Consider the following 22,516-nt stretch of genomic DNA (forward strand, 5'->3'; position numbering starts at 1 on the left):
GGCTGGACATGGTGCTGGGGTGGTGCTGGTCTCATGGAGAGCACAGTGTCAGCGAAATCACCCCTGCTCACGGGGCACAGATGGTGGCACACTTTGTACCCTGCTGGTGCCCCCAGAGCAGCCTTGTGGCTCCTGTCCTGAGGTTCCGGTGGCACAGGCCGCGGGCAAAGGGGACACAGAGGGGCTGACAACAGACTGAGTGGGAAAAGCCTCCGCAGCGAGCGCTCCGGGAGGTGGGGCTGCTCCCGCAGGACCTGCGGCAGGCGGGAGGCCGCCAGGGGAGGAACGACTCTGTTAAAACAAAATAGAGATATGGGGGAGAAAAGCAGAGCGGGTGGAGGGAACCAGGGAGAAGCCGGTGGGAATTCGGTTATGGAGGGGTGGGATGCGGGGAATGCGGGTGCGGCGGGACCCCGGGTGTGCGCGTGTGAGCCACCAGAGGGGGCCCGGCCACCGCCGCGGGGATAGCGCGGGGACAACGCGGGGACACCGTGGGGACAACACACCGACACCGCGCCGGCACCGCACGCACCCCATACACACCCCATACACACACCATACACACCCCATAGACACACCATAGACACACCATAGACACACCATAGACACACCATACACGTACTATACACCCACCATACATACACCATACACACCCCATACACACCCTATACACACACCATACACACCCCATAGACACACCATAGACACACCATAGACACACCATACACGTACTATACACACCCCATACATACACCATACACACCCCATACACACCCTATACACACACCATACACGTACTATACACACACCATACACACACCATACACACACCATACACACTCCATACACACCCCATACACACACCAAACACACACCATACACACCCCATACACACACCATACACGTACTATACACACACCATACACACCCCATAGACACACCATAGACACACCATAGACACACCATAGACACACCATACACGTACTATACACACAGCATACATACACCATACACACCCCATACACACCCCATACACACACCATACACACCCCATACACACACCATACACACACCATACACACCCCATACACACCCCATACACACCCCATACACACACCAAACACACACCATACACGTACTATACACACACCATAGACACACCATAGACACACCATAGACACACCATACACGTACTATACACACAGCATACATACACCATACACACCCCATACACACCCCATACACACACCATACACAACCTATACACACACCATACATAACCCATACACACCCCATACATAACCCATACACATCCCATACACACACCATACACACACAATACACCCCCCATACACACACCATACACACAGCATATACACAACCCATACCCACACCATACACACGCCATACCCATAGACTTACCATACCTTAGGTTTTTTCTAGCTCCATTGCCCATTCCCTGTCCCATGGTCTCACACTAAGTTTTACTGGCAGCCCACACCTTGGCATGATAATTTTCCCTTGCTCTGGGCTGCTCCCAGCACCCTGCTCCTGGTGCCTGCAGTGGTGCATGGCTATCTGTGGTGGTCCATGGTGCCCCACTGTGGAGATGCATCCCCCCTTTTCCAGGCTGCACTGAGATCTGAGAAATGCTCCTTAGGCCTGAGCCTTAAAAACAGCACCTGGACTCAGCTCTTCTTCAGCTTATCAGAAATACTCCCTGTTAATAGTTCCTGCTTCCAGGAACTGCTGCTGTCTCACAGAGCTCCTGGGCTTTTCATGAACAGTGCTGGCAACTGTTTTTCTTCTTCCCTAAAGGGCAGAACATGGCTGTTCTCAGATATCCAAAGAAAGTGCAGGCAGAAACTGTGGCAAGGATGAAACTTTGTTCCATCTACTCTCTTGCTGCAGGTAAACAGTGGTCCAAAATGAGACCCCTTGAGCTGCCCTGGACCGCAGCAGGCTGTGGCCAGCACTTCCCTCCAAGTGGAGCCTCGCAGAGCCAGCAAACTCAAGCCTGCTGTACTTGAGGATCACCCAACGATGATGGATCCTGGGCTGATACCCTCACTCCATGAGGCTCAGCCCTTTGCCTGTTGAGGGGATGCAAAGACACCCAAAGTGAGCATTTCACTGCCCTCTGAGGGGAATTTCTCACAGGTACTTTGCTCGCACTGTCTTTCTGTCTGTGTGCCTGCCCCTGTGCACAGGCTGTAGCAAATCTGGGAGAAATGCCACTCTCTTGGGTGTTTAAGTACCTCAGATCTAAGTAACATAGGCCTGTAAGCAAGGTTAAGTCATAAGTTATAAGCTAAGTTAAAGGCTGCTAAAGTGTTCTTTTGCTAAGTTGTTAACTTTAAGTTACATAGGTTAGATGATGTTACGTGTTATTCCTCTGTCAAATTGTTAAGTTACAAGTTAAGTAGTGTTAAGTGTGAGTGCTGCTAAGCTTTTAGGCCATATTCCTTTTTATCCTTGCACTCACTGGACTTTTGTCACACACACACCCACACACACACCCACACACACACCTCTAGATGGCCCTTGGTTCATGTCTTTTTTGATTGCCTGGATTTTGTTTGTTGTTCCTTTTCTTCTCCTCAATGTGCTGTAACTGTCTAGTAAGTGAATCTTGCCAATGAACATTGTTGTGCTGCCACTTAATATTAAATCTAGTTTTTGCTGATACCCTTGTCAGTGATTTTTGAAGTGATCTCAAACAGTTGTTGTGTAGTGACACACATGCTGGTCCTAGGACTGCTCCAGATCATGATGGGCACCGAGGGCACAGCTATACTTGTCTGCCCTGGGGGGCTCACACCCCTGAGATTCCAGTCTTCTTTTCCACGTTCCCCTGGCAAGCATAACCAAGCCCCTGGTCCCCAGAGATGACAATTGTTTTTCCACCTCCTGGCGTGCAGCAGCACAAGGCCATGGGCCTTGCCAAGCTCCTTCACCTCCATGCTGAAAGTGGAGCCAGAAACCTGCCAGCCTCAGGAGGTGGCTGTAAAGAGCGTGGCAGGCACCACGAGTGAGTGCCTGCAGCACGGTCCTCACTGCCAGGGCCAGGAGGAGCCGTGCAGACACTGCTGTGCCAGGGCGCAAACAGCACTGGGTCACAGCGAGGGCTGGCATGGATGGCATGGATGGCAGCAGCCCCTTCCTGCTGGAGGCTGCGTGGAAAGAGAGCAGGGATGGAGAAGGCACCACTGGGGACTCACATTTCTACTCGAGTGTGGGTCAGGCTTCTGCTGGGATGTCTATTGCCAGTGCTCACGTTGCCACCATCCCAAATGGGAGGGTAGCACCTTCAGAAGGTCAGAGAGGCTTTGACCAGGTGGGCACAGAGCACCCAGGACTGGTGCAGATATATGGGGTGACCTTTCCACATATGATCTTCCTGTGCTTCTCCTGTCCAGGGAGTCTGAAGGGCTCCTTGTTCGGATTTGAAGTTTGTGTGCCAGTAATGGAAAAAAAAGAGCAAAGGCAAATATTTTAAAGGGAAAATTGCGGATGAATGTGGCATCTGTGTCACCTCCCTGGTTTAGGACAAGGGGTGTCTGTGGAGGGAGCCCCTGGAAGCCACACCTCTCTGTGCCCCAGACCCATGGTGGGACTCTAGGAGTGTCCTTTCAGGGCACTAGGATAGGAAGTGTCATCCATTAACCCCTTCAGGTGGGTGCTGCCTGTGCAAGCCAGAGACGGCTCCTACAGTGCTTTCCCCTCCAACTTCTCTGGGATCCCCAGGCTGAGTATGTGAGTCTCAATCCCATGCCTATGTAATCTCTTCCACCATGAAGTCACCAGCCATTCATGGCTTTTCCTGCAGAGTGTCCCTAGGGTATCACCCCAGCATGGCCCTGCTGGTGCCAATGCACTGTGCAGGGGGATCCCTCTTTCAGATTACCACAGTGAGCCAGAGATCTGCAGGATCCACCGGGGACACAGAAAGCCTCAGGGTCTCCTAGGGCTCTCCCTGTCCCTGAATCCCAATGAAGCAATATGCCCAGGACCAGGCTGGGAGTCCCCCGTGGATCCTCATCATGTTCCAGGCCATTTATATGCTGAGGTCAGTGCTGGTGGCATGACATTGCCACAGCAAAGTCTCCTCCAAAATGAGGGGCTTGGACCATTGACCTCCCCGGCAAGTCCTCAGGCCAACAAGTGCCTGGCATTTTTTGGCTGGTGTGGTTTCTGCATGGCCTAGGAATGATCTCCTACGGTTATTTCTGACTCACAGGACAGGAAACATTTCGGGGTTTAAGCCAAGCTGAATAATATGCTCATTTCCTTGTGCCGACTACAAAGCACCTGCTCCAGGGGATTTATGGAGTGCCGGCCTCTCGCAGGCACTGTGCGGCTGCCTGCCCGGATGTTTTTATTTTCCTGGTATGGCCAGCAAGTGCCAAGGCCTGTTTTCCTAAACACCCCGTGACCTCCTGGCACGTTTCTTTGAGGGGAGCCCAGGCAGAGCCACGGGCTGCAGCACACCCGTGCTGGGATATCCAGGGTGCTGGAGGGCCAGGGTGGGTGCCAGCACCCTGCCAGGGCTGAGGGCAGCAGGAATGTGTGGCCAACCCACTGATACCAAAACCTGGCCTGGTGCAGAGCAGGCACAGCTATGATAAATGACCTGGGAAAGTCCCAAGGGAATGGAACATGGGCATGAGCAATGAGCAAGGGAGGATGAGACCATGTGAGAGAGGGCAGGAGAGCACGAGAGCCCCAGTGAGCCCCAGCGTGGGACAGCCCAGGACAAAGAGCCCAGACCATGACTGGGGACATGCAGACAACATCCCACAGCAGGTCCTGTCCCATGGCAGGGAACACACACCCCCTCCAGCCAGGGTTGCAGAGCCCCTGTGAAATGCTGTGCCTAGCCTCTATGGTCAGAACACCTCTTCCTGCAAGGAGGGTCAGGGTGCTGAGGCCAGGGACATCCATGGAAGACACAAGGCATGCCAGCATGCCTTGCAGCCCATGCTTCTCCACCTGCATCCAGCTTCATCCACCAGGCAGACAGTCTGCAGAGTAAGGTGACAGCAATTTTTTCTCACATCTCCTCTATTTTGTCCCCTTTTTGGAGCAACAGTCCCATTGCTGGTGGGGCAGTACTCCAGCCTCTGTGAGCTGTCCCATCTGGCCTGCCAGCTGTGGGATGAAGGATGCTGTGAGCCAGTTTAGCCTGGCTAGCCTTTTGTCTTCCCTTCCCAGCTCCTGATTGCCCATCTCTTCCTCACCCCTCTGCTCACCCATCCCCAGGCTCTGGCCATGCCAGTGAGCAGTGAGCATTCATGAATCACTCAGAGCCAGCATCTACCTGCACCTGCCCTGGTGCCCTGGGTACTCTGGTGCTTGAAACATCCTCAAGGTGCTGGGCAAGGAAAGGTGCCCACATCCCCTGAAGAGCTGCTTTAGGGTCCACAGCAGCATCAATGCAGTTTGGTCCAATGATAAACTGGGGTTGTGGATTTTTTGTTTGTTTTGGGGTTTTTTGTTTGGTTTTTTTTGGTTTGTTTTGGGGTTTTTTGGGGTTTTTTTTTGTTGGTTTGGTTTTTTTTTTGTTTTTTTTTGGTTTTTTTTTTTTTTTGTTCAGAGAGAAAATAAAATAGCTTTGGGGACCAGGAGCCAAGCTCCCCAGTGCCTAAAACAGCAATCACAGCACTTCCTTGGATTTATGGTGTTTGCTTTCACAATGCCAGCCGGGATCCTGTTTGCTTCCTGCTCTGCAGCTGCAGCTCCAGCTGAAGGCTCAGGAGATTCAGGTTTTATAACCCTCCTGGATTCTGCTGATGGCAACCGGTCCAGCATCAATTATTACTCCCCGAGCCTCCTGTGGTGATGGGGTGGGCTGTTGTCACCTCATCCCAGCACCACTGGCTTGGGTGCTCACCCTTCCCCATCCATAGGGTCCCATCCCTGGCCCTGGGCATTCTGTCACTCGGCAGAGGCATTGCTGGGAGAGGACGCCAGCAAAGCTGTGTCCCTAGTGGGGTGCAGCACCCAGCTTTTCTCAGACACAGCTACAATCTGAGACCCAGGCCAGGCAGGAGAGCTGGGTCCTGCTGGGAGGATGCTGAGACACGGATGTGACCTTCTGCGGGATCCTGGGATACTCAAAGGTGGTGACTGCTCCTCACTGGCCCACACGTAGACAGGCAGTGATCCCTTCTGTTGGGCTCTGCCTGGTAAATCAAAGGGACTGAACTTCTAGAGAGGCACTTCTTCCAGCCCCTTTATCTTCTCTGTGGTTCTTCCCTGGGTCTCAGCTGCTCCCCAAGATGTGAGACCAAAAGCAGCTGCTTTCTTTCAGTCTCTGCAGCAAAGCCTCCTCCAGGCTGGCACAGCAGGAGAAGGTGTCAGCTCCTCCTGCCACAGTACCCTCAAGAGCCCAGGCAGAAGCTCTGAAATACCAAGCCCAATTGCAATTATTGCTTTCCAAATTATGAGCTCCCTCCTGTACAACCTGGACCAAAATGCTCTGGATCACCCATGGGGTTGTGTGTGCTGGGGACAGGTGGGTGCCCAGGAATGCAGAAGCGGGGGAAGGAAAGTGGTCAGGAGGGGGAATAGCAGGATCAACAGGCTATGGGGGACCACCAGCCCCTTTCTTTATGCACAGACACAGTGTGGATGGTGCTCCACTGCCCTGCTCCCTCTGCAGTGTGCCAAGAGATGTCCTGACGCTTCTCTATTTCTCTGCATTTTCCCAGCAAAACACTTTGATAGAAAACCCAATGGCCATGAACGGACTCATAGCTTTAACTCTCTATTTAATGAACTGTAATGGCTGCAGAAATCCTGCGAATGCCTCTCCACATCCCTGATGGAGCAGGGGCAATGCCCTTCCCCAAGAGATGCTGTTTCCCCTTTGAGCACTCTTCTGGAAGCCTGTCCAAATCCTGTGGGCCTCTGAGTGAAACCCACCATTTCTTTTTTGTAACATTTGCTGTTCTTGTTGATGAAACAATGATGGATTATTTCATTGCAGTTACTAGCGTGCCAGACTTCTTTTTCCAAACACACAATAGGAATATTAATTAACTGCTCTGACGACGAACACTTTTATCCTCCTTATATAGTAACAACTCTGCACCAAAGGGCAAGTTCCATTTGTCACTGATACACTCCACCATCCTGGCTCATGGCCCAGCGGTCAGCAGGGCATGCCCAGCATTTCTCTGATTTGTTATCAGCCTTTCCTAACAGATCCCACACTCAATGCCACCCAGCCACCCCACCGAGGGACACAGCATCACCCGTGGCACTACAACAGAGCTGGGGCAATTCTCTAGGGGGAAGAAGGGATGCAAAGCTTCTCCCTCAGCAGTGAGAGCACAAGCTGCAGGAGATGGATGCAATGGGATGGTAAAGGGGCCCAGAGCACCAAAGGGAAGGGACTATGCCTTCAAATCCGAAGGTGGTGAATCCAAAGCGGATAAAGCGGATAAAAGAAAGCATTTTTCTTTCTCACTCTGTGCTTAATTAGACTGCCACAGGAAAATGCTCAGGCCAAAATCTAGCAAGATTCAATGAGGGATTGGGCACTTATAGGGATAAGAAAAATATCCAGCTATAATAGTGAATGCCAATACAAATTCTGGAAGGGATATTAAGCCTCACGCATCAAGGTGTAAATTTATCCCAAACTCTCAGGAACAGGGAGCTTAATGCAGGGGCAGATGACCCACATATGCCACTGCTGCTGATGCTGCCTCACTGCCAGCATGGCCCTGTGCTGGCTGAGCCCCTGGCTGGACCATCCCCAGAGCCCTGTTTCCTGCTGCTGGCAGCACCTCTGACAAGGGCTGCGAATTTCTTTTGGCAAGTCAGCCCTTTGCTGGTAGCTCTCCGGGGCCATGTGGCTCCCAGGGCTCTGACCTCCTCCCTCTTGCACTTCAGCTCACTTTGCCAGCTGATAACAGCCTTATCACTTCTACACAGAGGCATCCCCTCTGGGTGAGGGTCTCTGAGGTCCACAGGCACAACCCTGGGTAATGTGGCACGTTCCCACAGGTCCTTGCTTCCAGCCAAGTCCCTCGTTTACATCTCATGTTACCTGTTACCCAAAAGCACTTCTGCCTCCTAATTTTATCTCTCCTGTTTCCTGCTTCTGTTGGGGCCAGTCTGCAGCCCCTGGAAGAGGATGCTCAGCCCCAGTACCTTGTGGGTACTCCAGGTGCACAGGCACAGTCCCCTTTCATGGGCACTGCTCAGATGAGCCCTGGTTCTGCACCAGTTGTAGCTGCTGTACTGTCTGCTCTGGTCACAGCACCAAATATGTCAGAGTTCAGTTAAGTGTTTGAACAACACTCTCAGACACATTCTGGGATTCTTGGTTGTCCTGCACAGGGCCAGGAGTTGGACATGGTGATCCTGATGGGCCCCTTCTGACTCAGCATATTCTACGACTCTATGATTCTATGATTCTGTGATTCTATGATTCTGTGATTCTGTGATTTTAAACCTGCTGTCCCCATCCCCAGCCCATGCATGGCTATGAACCTAGCACAGCTGCAGCCCAGGCTGGGGTGAAAGGTCCATGATGTGGTACTCAGGAGTGGGTGCAAGCACCTCCATCCCCAAATGAGGATGGTGCCCTTTGCATCCCACACTGTTAGCAGAATGCTTGTGCTGCTCTGGTCACTGTGAGATGGGATGCTCCCAAAACCTTGGCTTGCTCTGAAGGAGCAGTGACGGCTCAGCATGACCAGAGGGGAGCCCGGAGCTCTTCTGGTCAGGAGCCAGGGTCTCCCGTGCTTGCTGCTTACGTGCTCACCACACTGCAGAGGGCAACGCTGCTGGGGACCTTTGGATCTCCCTTTGCTCTGGAGCCTTGCACCCACAGGGGCTTCCAACTGGAGAAATTTCTGGAGGGCATGAATCAGCTTTTCACAGCTTGTTAAAAATCTTGATCCTACCTCTTGTTTTCATGCCTTTCAAATCAGGAAATGAGTTTTACAACTTTTCCAGTGGGGCACAGCTGGTGGCCAGCGTCGTAAAGCTGAACTTTATAAATATCTCTCATTGGGATCAGGGGAAGAGAGCATTAAAAAGGCAGAGAGGGAGAAAGAGAAAGAGAAGGCAAAGGAGCAAAGGCAATAGAGAAGCAAAGCGAACAAGTCCAGCTCAACCATCTATGGCCATGCAAGCACAGAAGATGAGATGTGCTTGGGGCAGGCTTTGCCTGCTTCTTTCCCTCCTCCTCCAGCTGCCGGGCTCCCAGGCCAAATGCTACTTCCAGGCTAAAGGTAAGTGGGGAGGTGAGATGGGAAGAGGCTGATGGGAAGAGGAGGCCTCAGCTTTCCCAGCATGGCAGGGCTCTTCCCTATGCCTGAGAAGTATGGAAGGGACTGTGCTGAGCTCAGGAATGGGATCATGGGCCAGTGGTGAGTGGAAGGAGCAGTCTATAAACCACAGAACAGCTCCCTAGGGCTTTGGCTGAGAAACAGCTTTGTGGGCCATGAAGGCTCCTGGCAGGTGCCTGGCTGGGGCTGAATGTGTGGGACTAGCAGCAAAGGGACAAGGGCAGCTCATCATCCCTCTGTTGTCTCCTCCCAGGGCTCCGGAAATGCCCAGACCCTGAGGGGTGTTGGATTTGTCCTCTCCAGGGAAGCAAGAGCCACTTGCTTCTTGCTCTAGACCATGGGGTAGTGGTGAGAGCCACAAGGCAGGGCCAGGAGAGGATGGATGGGTATATCACCCATGAGAGATGACAGGGCATTCCATACCTGGAGGATGGTGGATAGACCACCATATATCTTCCATAGCACAAGGTGGGTGAGAGGTTCATAGTACTTCTGTCCCTGTCCAGGGCACAGGGGTGTCGAGGAGGCTTCCACTCGCCCTCAGCACAGGCCCATGTGTTCTCATGATCACTGTTTCCTTTGCAGCTCCCTGTGAGTACGAAGGGAAACAGTTCTCCATTGGGGAATCGTGGCTGAGCACCAACTGCCTGCTCTGCACCTGCCTGCACCCCATTGGCGTGGGCTGCTGTGAGACGTGAGTGAGGGGCCGGGCTGGGCGGGCTGTCACCTCCCACCACAGCACCCTGCCCCTGCAGCAGCAGGTGTCTGGTGGCTGCAAATGCAGCTGATGGCTGCAAATGCAGCTGGTATCAGAGCCTTGGGAGGGCTGCGGGCCCGAGGTCCTGGTGAACAAGAGGCAGAGGTGGGCAGGACCCCACCAGGGCATTGAGGGAGGTGGGGTGAGTTGGGGCAGTTGGAAAGGATGTTTTGGCACAGCAAGATGCCCAGATGGGCCAGGAGCCGTGTCCCAGCCTGCCTGAGCTGGTCTGGAAGACACCCTGTGCAGGGGGCTGGCAACAGGAAGCCACCCAGCGCTGTTAGCAGCCCCCTGGCACTAATCAGGGGTCCTGACGGCACCGTGCCCTCTCCCACAGCACCCAGCACCCGATCGACTTCCCTGACTGGTGCGAGGCCCACTACGACTCACAGACCTGCCAGATCTCGGTAGTGCAGAGAGCCAACCCCAGCCTGCCGTGCGTGAAGAGCGTGGAGCACGAGTGGGGCTCGGCCAGCACCCCCGAGCCGCTGGTGAACAAGGTGCTGGGTGCGGGGCTCAGCAGATAGAGTCTCGGCAGCGCCCCGCATTCCTCAGCGCCGCCCTCCCCTCCAGAGCACACCGCCCGCATGCTCCAGACCTGCCCCACCCACCCTGTAGAGGCATCACCGCCCGCACCTCCGAAGGAAACCACTATCCACACACCATGGTACCAAGCCTTGCTTCTGCCTTCAGCTTCCTGAACCAGGGCGTCCTCCCTGTGAGGTGTTCTGCACACCGTGGAAATGCAGATTCTACAGGATCTCCTCCAGGTGGGCAGAAAACCTTCAGTGACTAAAATAAGGCTACAGGACTAAATCAGCCCGCTCCATGGCAGTCCTGCATTCCCATACCCAGCCCCAAGCAGAGCAGCTCCCTACTCCCTCCCAGACCTGCACTCCTCTGCACAGCAGCTGTGGGCAGCTCCCTGGGGTCACCACAGCACCTTGTGCAGGATCCCCACACCCTGTCCAGCCCCTTCTCTGCTCCTGGAGTGCAAGGGGCACAACCCACCTCTGGAACCACTAATGCCCCTGCTCCAAAAGCTCCTGGGGTCCCTGGCACTGTAGGCCAGCCCTGGGCAACGCTGCAACAGAGCCAGCCCAGGGTGGGGGGCAGAACAGGATGTCCCCAGGGGAGAGCCCCATCCCCACTGGCAGGGGAGCAGGGTGGGGAGGATTCAGGAGAAGCAGAAGCAATCCAAGTGCCAGGGTGGAGGCAGCCACCCTGGCAGCTGCCCCAGCTGGTGCCATGCCTGTGTTGTGCAGAGCCTTGTGTAGATGTTTCTGTTCTTGCAATAAAGGTACTGAACAAAGAGGTCTCCAGCCTGTGATTGCTGTAGAAGGTGGGATGCGTTCAGCACCGGGAACAATGTAGGAATAAGGCTCTTGGGAAAGCCGAGTTTTGCACATTCAGATATTTATTACATTTCCATGCAAAGAGGAAAGTTCATTGGAAAGTTCAGTAAAAATGGGGAGCTGGCTGTTGAGCAGGGAGATCTCTGTGCCAGCTCTTGGATGCACAGCATGCATTCCTTGCAGCACCCCAAGGATCCAAAGACCAGCAGGATGCTGGAGCGCACACCAGGAGCCCAGGCAGACAACAGCCCAGGGGCTCAGTGCTGCCCAGTTTTGAATAATCACAATTGTACTGACCCAGCACAGGCATGCATCCTGCTCACCAGCACATGCCAGGAGCACAGGCTGGCCTGCCACCACCTGCCTCCTCCAGGTGGGGGTGGCTGGAGCACTGGATTCCATGTGTAGGACAACTCTCCAAGAGGCAGGACACATGCCAGGGCAGGAGAGAAGGGTCTCACCCAGCCCAGGTGGCCACTGTGCTTCACCTGGATGCCAGACCTCTGCTTGTAGGGTCTCTGTAAGGGGACAGCCTTCACCCAAGTGTGGTATGAAGCTTCATTGGAAGAGCTCCCCTCTCCCCTCCCTGGGATGGGCCTTTCTCTTCTTGGAAGCCCCATACGAGACCAAGGCACATCAGCGGTTCCCTGGGAAGACAGATTTCTTTTTGCTGAGTGCTGGGACTTGCACCTTCACCCAGGCAGGAAGGGTCCAGCTCCAGCTGGGGGCTGCAGCACAAGACACTGCATCAAGCAGCATTTTTCCAACGATGGACAGGACAGATATGTCTGGTGCCCACCTGGCCATCACAGATGGATCCAAGGGAACACTGGGATGCGTGCACCACAGCACACTGGTGACAGCCCTGCCTGCCATTCCCACTGGTGGCACGCGCTTGCAACTCTGCAAGCCAACAACCTCTCCTAAGTCAGATGGTGATGGAGTTAGTGCTGGAGAACTGAGATACGTAGGAAGCCAGGATGGGGTTGGTGGGAAGAACTTTGATGGGCAAGTCCCAGCTGAAGGTGTCCACTTCCATCTGCTCTACCCCAGTCCAGGTGACAGCCTCCGATTGGCTCCCACGAACCAAGCAAGTCCCCGCTGACTCCCCAGAAGTCACAAACTCAAAGTGTAGCCTCCACTTCAGGGACACTGTGGGCAAGAGGGCAGTCAGCACATAACACCCACAAGTGCCAGGGACAGCAACTGTCTCAGCACAGTCTGCCTTGGCAAAGGGGACAGCAAATGACCCCACTCACACAGGCCGGCTCCCTCCCAAGGGACAGAGCTCTGCTGAGCAAGGCCAGGGCTGGGGACATCACAGTCCTCCTGTAGAGACAAGCAGGGGTGTGTCCCTTCCCTGGTGGGTACTAACCGATGTTGGTGGTGAATCCTGGGGTTGAGCTGAGGGGGATGGGCAGGCTGAAGCTGCTCTGTGCTGTGTGCAGGCAGGACTCCTGATGGCGGGCGTGCACGGTGAAGGAGACAGGCTGCCCCCGCCGGCGCTGGAACTCCTCCTGGATGCTCTCCTCTGTCTGCAGGCTCACTGAGAACTGCAGGGCAATTGGCAGGGTGCTTGCTCTCACAACCTCATACACACCTCATGCAAAGGCTTGGGGGGGTCCATTTTCCAAATGAGCTTGGGGTTGGACCACTGTCCTCCTCAGACTACAAGGAGACGCCAGCTGGGTCCCACTAGAAACCCTCACAGCCCAGTGCCACCCCAAACCCTTCTCCACATCCCTCACCGTTAAACCCCTGCCTCTCCCCAGTAATCCCGGACACAGCAATGACCTGCAGACATGGAATATCTCCTTCTGAGAAGTTGAAGGTCCCAATGACATCCTCTCCAATCTTATACACAGTCTTAAAGATGCAGAACGTCCCCACCTTCCCACGAGTGTTGCTGATGTTATACAGGTCTGTAGAGGAAGAAGAGGGAAAAGCGTTGTGGCAGCACAAGGCTCTGCTCTGTGCAGTGCCCTGGGTTAATGACATGACCTCATGCCTCCTGTTCAGGTCCCTAGAGTGGTATATCCTTTGGGAAATTTCTGCAGTGAGCACGGGCAAACCTCACACTGGCTGCCATGTGCCATGGGCAGAGGGTCTCTCAGTCTGAAGTAGGAACAGCCTGAGACTGGCTAGGAGGCTCTGACCCAAGCAGGCCCTGATAGAGCTGCTACACAGCTATAGTTGGAACTTTGTCAGTGAGAAATATTTTGCAGCTGGCCCTGAGATGTTCTCCATGACCAGCCTCTTAGGAAGGACAGCAGGTTTGAGCAGGGAGTATGACCTACGCAGGCTGCGTCGGGAGGTGGCCACCATGAGCAGCTCTGTCGCTAGGTCTGCCAGGCGAGAGTCTTTCTTCAAGCCCTCCTCCTCCTCCAGGAAGGGGTTTGAGGGTGCAACAGCCTCATCCTGTGGGAACTGGTAATCCTTGAGCCCTGGGAAGGAGGTGAGAGCATCAGCAGGGCAGGGTGCAGCCCGGGCTGCCTGTGCAGGGAGGGCAGTGCGTGGCCTTACCGTGCAGCACAAGGACGCGGAAGGGCACGCGCAGGAGCTTGATGGGGGAGTTGACGCGCTGGCAGCCGATGGTCAGCTTGTACACGTACTTCACCGACTGCCCCCGGAACGAGGGCGGGCCATCCACAGGCAGGGTCTCACAGTATGAATCTGCAATGAGGGCAGAAAATTTGCTTTCCAAAGCCAGAAGGAAGATCCTGCAGACTGTTGTGTGCAGGCTCCCTGCACCAAGTGTTATGACCAGCAGTGCTGAGCTAGAGACAGAGCCTGGTGCTTTCTGCTGTCTCCTCTTTCCTCCAGCAGCCAAGCACAATCCAGCTCCCCTGCACCAGGCACACTGCTCCCCACATCACATGCACCATCATCCAGATACTGCTTCCAGCACATACAACCACACACACAAACTTTGTCTCCAAAGAATGTGAAAGACGTAAAATCCAGGAATACAACCACGAGAGCTAAACTTACTCATCATGAGTTCAACCCAAATTTGCCTCTGTGCACTCCAGCTCTCTCACAGCACAGCCTCCTCCAGGTCCTGTCCCATGCAGGTATTGATCAGCACTTCATGCCTCTTTTGCTTTTGCTTTACACAAACCCTCAAACAATGCAACAAATAAGTTTCCTCCTGTGTTTTCCTTTGAAGGACTGCAGCTAAATGATCAACAAACAATTCCTGAAACCTTCACATCAACCTGTGGTTTGTCCCCCTTGACAAGCTGATGACTTAGATCACAAAGTCTCTGACTTTGAGGGCTCTGGGTACTTTCACCACATTCAGCCCTCCTAGAGCTCCTTGGCCACCACACAAACCCCAATGCCTCTTGACACAGTGTGAACACTTCTGAAGCTTTCCCAAACCACATGCTGTAAAACAAGAAAGACACAAACAGTGAACTGTGGAAAGTCTCCACCCCTCTGGCTTGCCCACCGTAATGCAGATACGCCCTGCCAGAGGAAGGGCAGCATCCTGCTCTGAAACCACAGATCCTTCCCATGTCTGGCACACACTGAATGTTGAGGCTTAGATTAAAAGTTAGGGTTACATTTTAAATATAACTTCTGGATTTCAAATAACAGGACTGGAAGGAAGAAAAAAGCCTGTGCTAGTGTGTAGTGGCGACAGGATGTCACACCTTAAAACACAAGTCTCTCTTTCTGGACAAGGGTGCAGATAAAACAGAGAACTACCCTGACAGGGAAGAAAATCAGACATTTCCAAGGAAAGAAGCAGACTTCTGTAACCCCCATACCCTCAACAAGAGGGCTCACAAAGACCTTCCTGCACAGTGAGGATAATCTGAGCAGAGACCACCACAGTCAGAGAAGAATGGACAGTTTGCTACCTGGCTCAGCAATGTCAAGACTCAGGAAGTCCCAGCTTCCGTGCATATCCCAGAAGGAAGCACATTCCTGCACTACAAATGCCTTCCTTACCCACCTGCTGCGCCCTCTGGCTGGCCTTCTGGCCTGTGTCCAGGCTGCTTCCATTTCCTCCCCTCTCTGTGATCTACCAAATTTTTAAAGGTATTACAAAACCAGAGTGGAGGCAAAACAGCCACAGAGATTATTTGAGGACTTGAGAAAAAGCTTCATGGTGACAAACTTAAAGAGTTCAGCCTGGGCCACGTGTCAAAGGGCTGGGATATGAGTCAACCTCAACATATAGCCACCATAACAAGAGTAAGGTATTGGGGAATAAGTTGGTCAGCAAATGAAAACAAGTCCTTTTATCAAGAGACAGTCTGACACAACCTCAGCTGTATGTGCCAGCTCTGGCTGCAGTTTAATAACACGGTACATTGCTGAAGCAGAATTAAGATTTCTTGGGTTTTCTGGTTTGGTTTTTCTTTCCCCCTTCCCAAACTGCGTAGCAAAACTCAAAACTTCTGAAAAACAGGAAATGAAGAATTAAGACACACACCCACACAGCCTTAGCTCTCCCTCCATGGAGCTGGCAGGAGACCCCAGGAATGGTCTGCAAGTGTGCCAGCTGCAGTCTCACGTGACAGCAGCAGCACCACAGGCTGATGGGCCCGGTGTTGAACAGCCTGGCAGGAACGAGACCAGGGCTGTGATACAGCCTGGGACTTCAGTGCTAAAAAAGCAGCGCCACATGCAGCCACATCACATGTGATACATGAAACAGGTGAATCACACAGCAAAGGGGAAAGGCTGGACTGTGCAGCCAAGGAACCTCAAAGAATAGGAGAGTTTGTGTCCTTCCAGAGGAGCTGTGCCCAAGCACCAGGCAGATGCAGGCTGCTTGTGCCAGTGCCACCCAGAGGCAAGAGGGCACACACACATCACGACGTCATTGGAAAGGGTAGAAAATCCCTAGCTTGGCTGGGGGTTGAACAGCTTCTGCCTGTTAAGCCAGTGCACAGTCAATCCCTCAATCCATCCCAGCCACCTGGAACTTGGGCTGTCGTCACTGATCTGTTATCCCAGAAACTGCCCAACCTGCCTAAAGTATACCAGGAAAAGGGACTTCTCTCTGCTCCCAGGGAATGGATGCTCCAGCACCAAACCTGCAAGCAGCAAGGAACACAGAAGAATCCAGGTGAGCCTCGGGCCAGATAAGGTTTCTGCCTCCTCCTTCCTGCTGGTGTGGCACCACCTTTCCCCAACATGCTGCTGTACAATAATAAGTGAATAACTAAACATCTTCAGACAACAGGCTTTGCAGTTTAGGGGCACAGCCCCACGATGGCACTGCCCCACCCCACTAACCACCAAGGCAAGCCAGCCTGGTTTCACCAGGTCCACCTTTCCCTCCAGTCAGGCCCCTCCAAAGCGAGAAAGGCAGGAGACACAGCTTCAAAACCAGCATGTCCCAACCCTGCGGCTGCCTGGTCTCACTTGCAGGTTCACCTCCAGCTCTGGAGAGCTCAGTGATCCAGCAGAGCCCACCCCAGCACTGTCTATCCTCTCCCTGTGCTCTGCAGTGTGAGAGGTCTCCATCAACCGTTCCCAGCAGATCCCTGGGAAAATAGCAAAGCTCTCCATGCACAGCCTGAGAGGCCTAACATCACTGCTGCTAATCACAGGCCACTGGAATGCAAAGGAGATCTGACATGACCCGAACAGGCTGGGTCACACAGCCACCAACCAAGAGAGAACAGCACATACTCAGCTCTTTCCACAGCTATCTACTCAAACATGGAGAGCTCTGACCAGAGAAGATGAGGAGTGCTCACTTTCACAGCAGGAAAACTAGAAGACACTTATTTCCAGGACAGCCACAACCTGAAGAGGAAGCACAACCCTTTGGAGGACACCAGCCTAAATTCCAAGAATACACCAGTGTGACTGAAGAAATAAAGGCAAGGAAATGCAAGTGTGTGTAGCCATTCCTTCTGCTGCAACTAGGTATTTCAAAAGTTTAATGCCTTGCAGCTACACAGTGGACCTGCAGCAAAGGCCCCAGGCCAGGGGACACACTGCAGTACACAGCCCTAGCACAGCAGAGAACAGACTCTGGATGATGCAGCAGCTCCTCAGCACTCATGCTCCAACCAAAGCACCCCACGTTTTGTGAGGACCAGGACCTCACACTTGCAGCACTCAGGTCTGCAAAGCCAGTTTTGAAAGCAGAGCTCCCCAGACATGAGCTCTGTGAGCAGGGGAAGAGGAGACAGGACTCACAGGACTTGGACTCCCCAGGATCCAGTCGCAAGTCACAGAAGAGGATCTTCGGTGGTGTTGACAGGATACACTGACCCCGCTCTCCTGGAAGAGAATAAGAAACACATGAATGCTGCACAACCTCAGGCTGTGTCCAGGTCAGTCAAGCTTTATCCCCATGAGGAGGAACAGGGAGAAGAGAGCCAGAGAGGAAGCATCTCTTGCTCTGGTCATATTATGAGACGTTGCCACTACAGCTGGACAAACAACTGTCACTGTGATTTCAGTATTAACATAAATGTAATGTCCCATAACATCTATCACCAAGAAAGCAACACAACTTTGTACTCCTGATGCATGCTGCATCAAGAGACACACATAGTGGTCTGCTTGATTCCTGCTCACTGTGCTCTCACTGTCCCTACCCGGGTGACAGGCAGGAGTGGCACTCACCTCTGTTGGGGACAAAGACAGTCTCATTCTCTGCCTGCACATCATGCTTGCTGCCATCAGAGGGAGGGAGTGCCACCCGGTTCTCGCTGGCGTGAAATTGGCAGTGGATCTGGGCGCTGGCCCATGCCAGCATCTCACTGAAAGCAAAGAGCAACACTCATATCTCTGCTTTAAACCTCAATTACAGCAGGCAGGAACTGGGAGAAGAGCAACGCTGTCAGCTCAGCTCCATGCAGGACTGCTTGTCTGGAAGGAAGAAGGTGTTGCTTCACTGTCACTGAAGCTACCCTCACAGTCCCCTTCCAAACAAGCCTTGGGAGTAAGCTCAAGCTGGGAAGCTGACTCAAAGCCACTTCCTCCCCAGCTGCTGACAACAGCTTCACCCAAAGCCTGGCTCTGCAGCCCAAGGACTCTTTTTAAGCAGCAATAATTGCAATCTGAGCCACAACACCATCAGCATAGCACTGACATGGCATGATAAAACATATCTGCTCCAAGAAACGTGCTGTACACTCATGGCAGAGGACAACAGGCAGCAGAGGTCAGGAGCCCCTGTCCCCTTCTATGACGACCAGAGACCAGGGGGCTTGTGCAAAACTTCACGGGGATCTTTCAGCCAACATGCTGAGATCAACTGTTTCAAGATCCAGTCCAAAGCCTTACTCATTTGTTCATCTTTTGCATCACCCACAGATTAAAACTGGCCACTCATGCACTCTTGGGAGGACACCTCAAGCTGCTGCACGTGGACCCTGGCACAGGACTCTCAGCCATGAGGAGTTAAATCCCAAGCCACAAATCCCTCTGTGCTCTTGCACAGATCAGCACTCTGGTGACAACACAATCATTAGGGAAGTGGGTAAATTCTAAAGCAACAAATTCCTGCAGCCTGGGCTCAGATGTCCCTGCCCACAGCACAGAGATGCCCCAAGCCCAACACTCCTCAGAGCAGGTAGGCACAGACATGCTTTCTCTGGTCCCACAGCACCATCTCCAACAAGAACATCAGCTGCTGTTTGTGCCAGACCAAAGGAGGATGCTCCTGGGTCTTTCATTAGGACCTACTCACACGTCCTTATGCAAGGACCTTGCTGACGGCAATAGGGGAGGCAAAGGTGTCATTTTGACCCCCCTCAGTACAGCCCCAGCAATTAATGTAGGGCCACGCATCCAGCACAAAAAACAGACTCATGTTTTGGACTCTGCTGTGACATCAGCCATTCCATAGGGCACTTCCCATGGTACTAGTGACACCTTTCAGTTTCCAAATCACTCCTCTATTTATTTTTTCAATAGTGGTCTCTATAGTTTAGCCAGTGAATAGTTCCTCTGGTGTTTTCTAACATCACAATCTGATTAGTAAGCACCAACAACAGAGCTCTAGGCGGCACAGGGATTTTTTGTGGCACACGAATGTCCCTCCATGTGACACATCAGAGCAGTTAAAGGTCTAGATGAACTAGGGAAAAAGGTGTGCTGTATTTGTGTCAGCTGACTAATGATGTGCCATTTGATCTCTTGTATGTGCTGGCTGCCCTTACCCAAGCACACCTCAGTTACTATACCTAGTTGCTTTGAGCCCTACAGCTGTAGTTCTGCATTTTCAAAAGTACCAGCATGGCTTTTTCTGGTAACAACTGACATAGGGCTGCCATATGTTTTTTTCTTGTAAAGTATCTGTTGTTTGGAAGCAGAGAACTGCTCTTGCTTGAGGCAATGTTTGCTAATTTTATATAAGCTTAGAGCTTAGCTTGATTACAATACCTTCAAACACCATATTTTCAGTATTTTTTCTTTCTATTTCAGTATAGCTTTACAACATGCCACTGGATTGTTTTCATTTTTTCTAGCCAGATGTCCCAACAAAATTTGCATGTCCCTTCCTGCCAGCAGAGCTGACTTGCTCAGCTAGTGCTTGTTCAGCAGTGGAGGATCCTGCACTGGTGCTGAGGTCACTTCCTTACAGTCTCACCTTCCCCAACAACTCCTGCAGCCTACACGGGACACGCTCCATGCAACCTCTGGTAGAAGAGATTTTTTTCTTGTACTCCACGTCAAATTAATTAAATTAATTTCCTGCCCCTGTTTTCAATAGGAGGCCTTGCTGTCCCTCCACCTGTCAGCCCCAAAACCTCCCAGGCTCTGACAGGTCTCTCTGCCCGTTGCTTTGATCTGGCTTCTGCCTTTACACAACCCACAGCTTCATTTTCCAAACCACCAATCTATTCACTGCTACCACTCGTTTGACTTAGCCAGGTCTTGCCCCATTGATCACCTGGGGCTTTTTTTATTATTTTAAAAACTTTTCTTTTTCAAGAGGCAGTCTTCTACAGATCACAACACATCTGAAGTTTTAAATGAAGCTCTCATGAGTACACTGAAACCCCCCCCAAACCATGCCACCTGGTACCCTTGCAGTCCCACATGTTTCAGAAGCAGACAAAACACAGGACATCTTGTCATCACAGAGGACAGAACTCTGGCAAGCTGGATGATTCTGCCACAGCTGAATTTGAAACCTGATCTCAGCAGCCAAAAGGAAACAGGAAGAAAAGATGGAAAGTTAAGGAAGGCAATAAATACAGAAGCCCTCTGCTGCTGAGACTGCAGGCACTGTGAGTGGGCCCAGCAAAACAATCACATGTGAACATCATCCTGGTGATGAAAACATGCTGAACCTGACTGGGCTGGAAACAGGCACTTCCCAGGAAGGACTCAAGATGAGAAAGCACTCTCCACTCCCTAAGGAATCAGACAAGGCCGCACACTCAGCGGACACGAAGGCTTTGGGTGATTACTTGTGACACAGAGTCACCCCCTGTGAGCCAATATGGGAAGCTCCCATCTTCTCACATTTCCTCAGCACTGAGAAGGGGAGATGCAGTGCTCAAGGGCTGGGCCACTGCAGAAAATGTGGCTGCAGAAGGTGCCCCTTTCAGACCCAACCCTTTGTCTGCCACCTCTGGAGGCAGGGATCACATTGATCTGTCCAGCACTGCTGGATAAAAGAGCGCTCCTTCCACAAATGCAGGAAATAATGATGCTGCCTGGATGCTGCTGTGTGGGACTGTCACCCTGGTGTGACCAGATAGCCCACTTTGACAGCCAGTTTGGCTTCATTTTCTGCCAGTCACTGTCACTGAGGGCTCACCTGAGCAACAGAGAATCTCTAACTGCATACCTCCTTCCTTGTCTACTTCTTGGGGGCACAAAACCAGCATAATCACCTCAGCTTCGCCCCCAAAATTGAGAGATGATGCAAGGCTTCCTTAAGGGAGTGCCTTGAGTAGGGAAATCACAAGGGGCTGAGCTGGCACCATTGCCCTACAATGCAGCCATGACTACTACTCTAGAGAGAGGAGAGGGGGCTGTTCCCTCTGGAGGGACCCAGACAGCTCCAACACTTGGAGGCTCTGTGCACGGACTGGCACAGGCTCCTGTACCTGCTGGCAGAGGTGGACGAGGCCGACAATGGGTTGGTGAAGGTGATCACACACTCCAGCACCTCCCCTGCCAGGAACACGGGCCCACGGCCCAGCTTGGCCACCACTTCAATCATGGCTTGGACAGTCCTGCTGCACACCTGCCAAAAAAAGCCAACATTGGGCACGTTATCACAGAATCATAGATTCAAGGAATTACCAAATGGTTTGGGGTGGAAGAGTCCTTAAAGACCATCTTGTTCCAGCTCCCCTGCCATGGGCAGAGACACCTCCCACCACTCCCACCAGAACAGACTGCTCAAGACCCCATCCTGCCTGGCATTATTTCCAGGGATAAAACAACCACAGTTTGTCTGGGCAGCCTGTGCCAGTGCCTCACCACCGTCACAGAAAAGAATTTCTTCTTAATATTTAATCTAAATATTTAATCTATTTTCAGTTTAAAGCCATTCCCCCTTATGCCGTCACAGAAACACAGAGAGAGGGCTGGGCCATGTAACTGAGGGGGAATGGGCACACAGACACACACAGACACACACACACACAGGAGGTGTGGGGGGAAACACGCACAGCCCCGTCTTTACAAACACACACATCTTCCTCCCAGGTCCACACAGGCAAGGAAGTGCGGTCAGGACACACCGCGACGGTGAGAAGGACAGCCCTGACACCCCAGCCCTGCAGTCCCGAACGTAAACCCATACACGGACAGCTCTACCCGAGGGATCAGGGACACAGTGCCGCAACCTTTCCGCAGCTCCCGCCTCGGGCCCACTCACCACCCGCACAGGCCGCGCTCGCCGTCCGCCACCACTGCAGGCCCGGCTCCCCCCCGCCGCTCGGCGGGGATCGGCAGCGCTCGGGCAGAGTTCGGCAGCGCTCGGGCAGAGTTCGGCAAGACTCGAGTCTAGTTCGGCAGGGCTCGGACTTAGTTCGGCAAAGCTCGGGCCTAGTTCGGCAAGGCTCGGGCAGCGCTCGGGAACACTCGGCAACACTCGGTCACAACTCGGGCACCCTCGGTCGGCTCACGGGCAGCTCCCTGACTGCGCT

At 52.9% G+C, this 22,516-nt stretch overlaps 2 protein-coding genes across 2 annotated transcripts; one reads left to right on the forward strand and one right to left on the reverse strand.

Annotated features, from left to right (window-relative positions):
• Nucleotides 1-9,139: 9,139 nt before the first annotated feature.
• Nucleotides 9,140-10,592, forward strand: MSMP (microseminoprotein, prostate associated). The gene is made up of 3 exons (XM_036403895.1): nucleotides 9,140-9,251; nucleotides 9,894-10,002; nucleotides 10,403-10,592. The coding sequence occupies exons 1-3, from the start codon at nucleotides 9,140-9,142 to the stop codon at nucleotides 10,590-10,592; spliced, it is 411 nt and encodes a 136-aa protein (XP_036259788.1).
• Nucleotides 10,593-11,464: 872 nt separating this feature from the next.
• On the reverse strand, nucleotides 11,465-22,445 carry RGP1 (RGP1 homolog, RAB6A GEF complex partner 1). The gene is made up of 9 exons (XM_036402721.2): nucleotides 22,246-22,445; nucleotides 21,467-21,606; nucleotides 18,024-18,160; nucleotides 17,592-17,675; nucleotides 13,944-14,093; nucleotides 13,718-13,864; nucleotides 13,215-13,342; nucleotides 12,796-12,973; nucleotides 11,465-12,572 (listed from the first exon to the last, which is right to left on the reverse strand). Exons 2-9 carry the CDS (start codon nucleotides 21,580-21,582, stop codon nucleotides 12,349-12,351), a joined length of 1,164 nt encoding a protein of 387 aa, XP_036258614.1. The 5' UTR covers nucleotides 21,583-21,606; nucleotides 22,246-22,445; the 3' UTR covers nucleotides 11,465-12,348.
• Nucleotides 22,446-22,516: the final 71 nt, after the last annotated feature.

This window comes from Molothrus ater, chromosome Z, assembly GCF_012460135.2.
Source record: "Molothrus ater isolate BHLD 08-10-18 breed brown headed cowbird chromosome Z, BPBGC_Mater_1.1, whole genome shotgun sequence".
Classification (NCBI taxonomy): Eukaryota; Metazoa; Chordata; class Aves; order Passeriformes; family Icteridae; genus Molothrus; species Molothrus ater.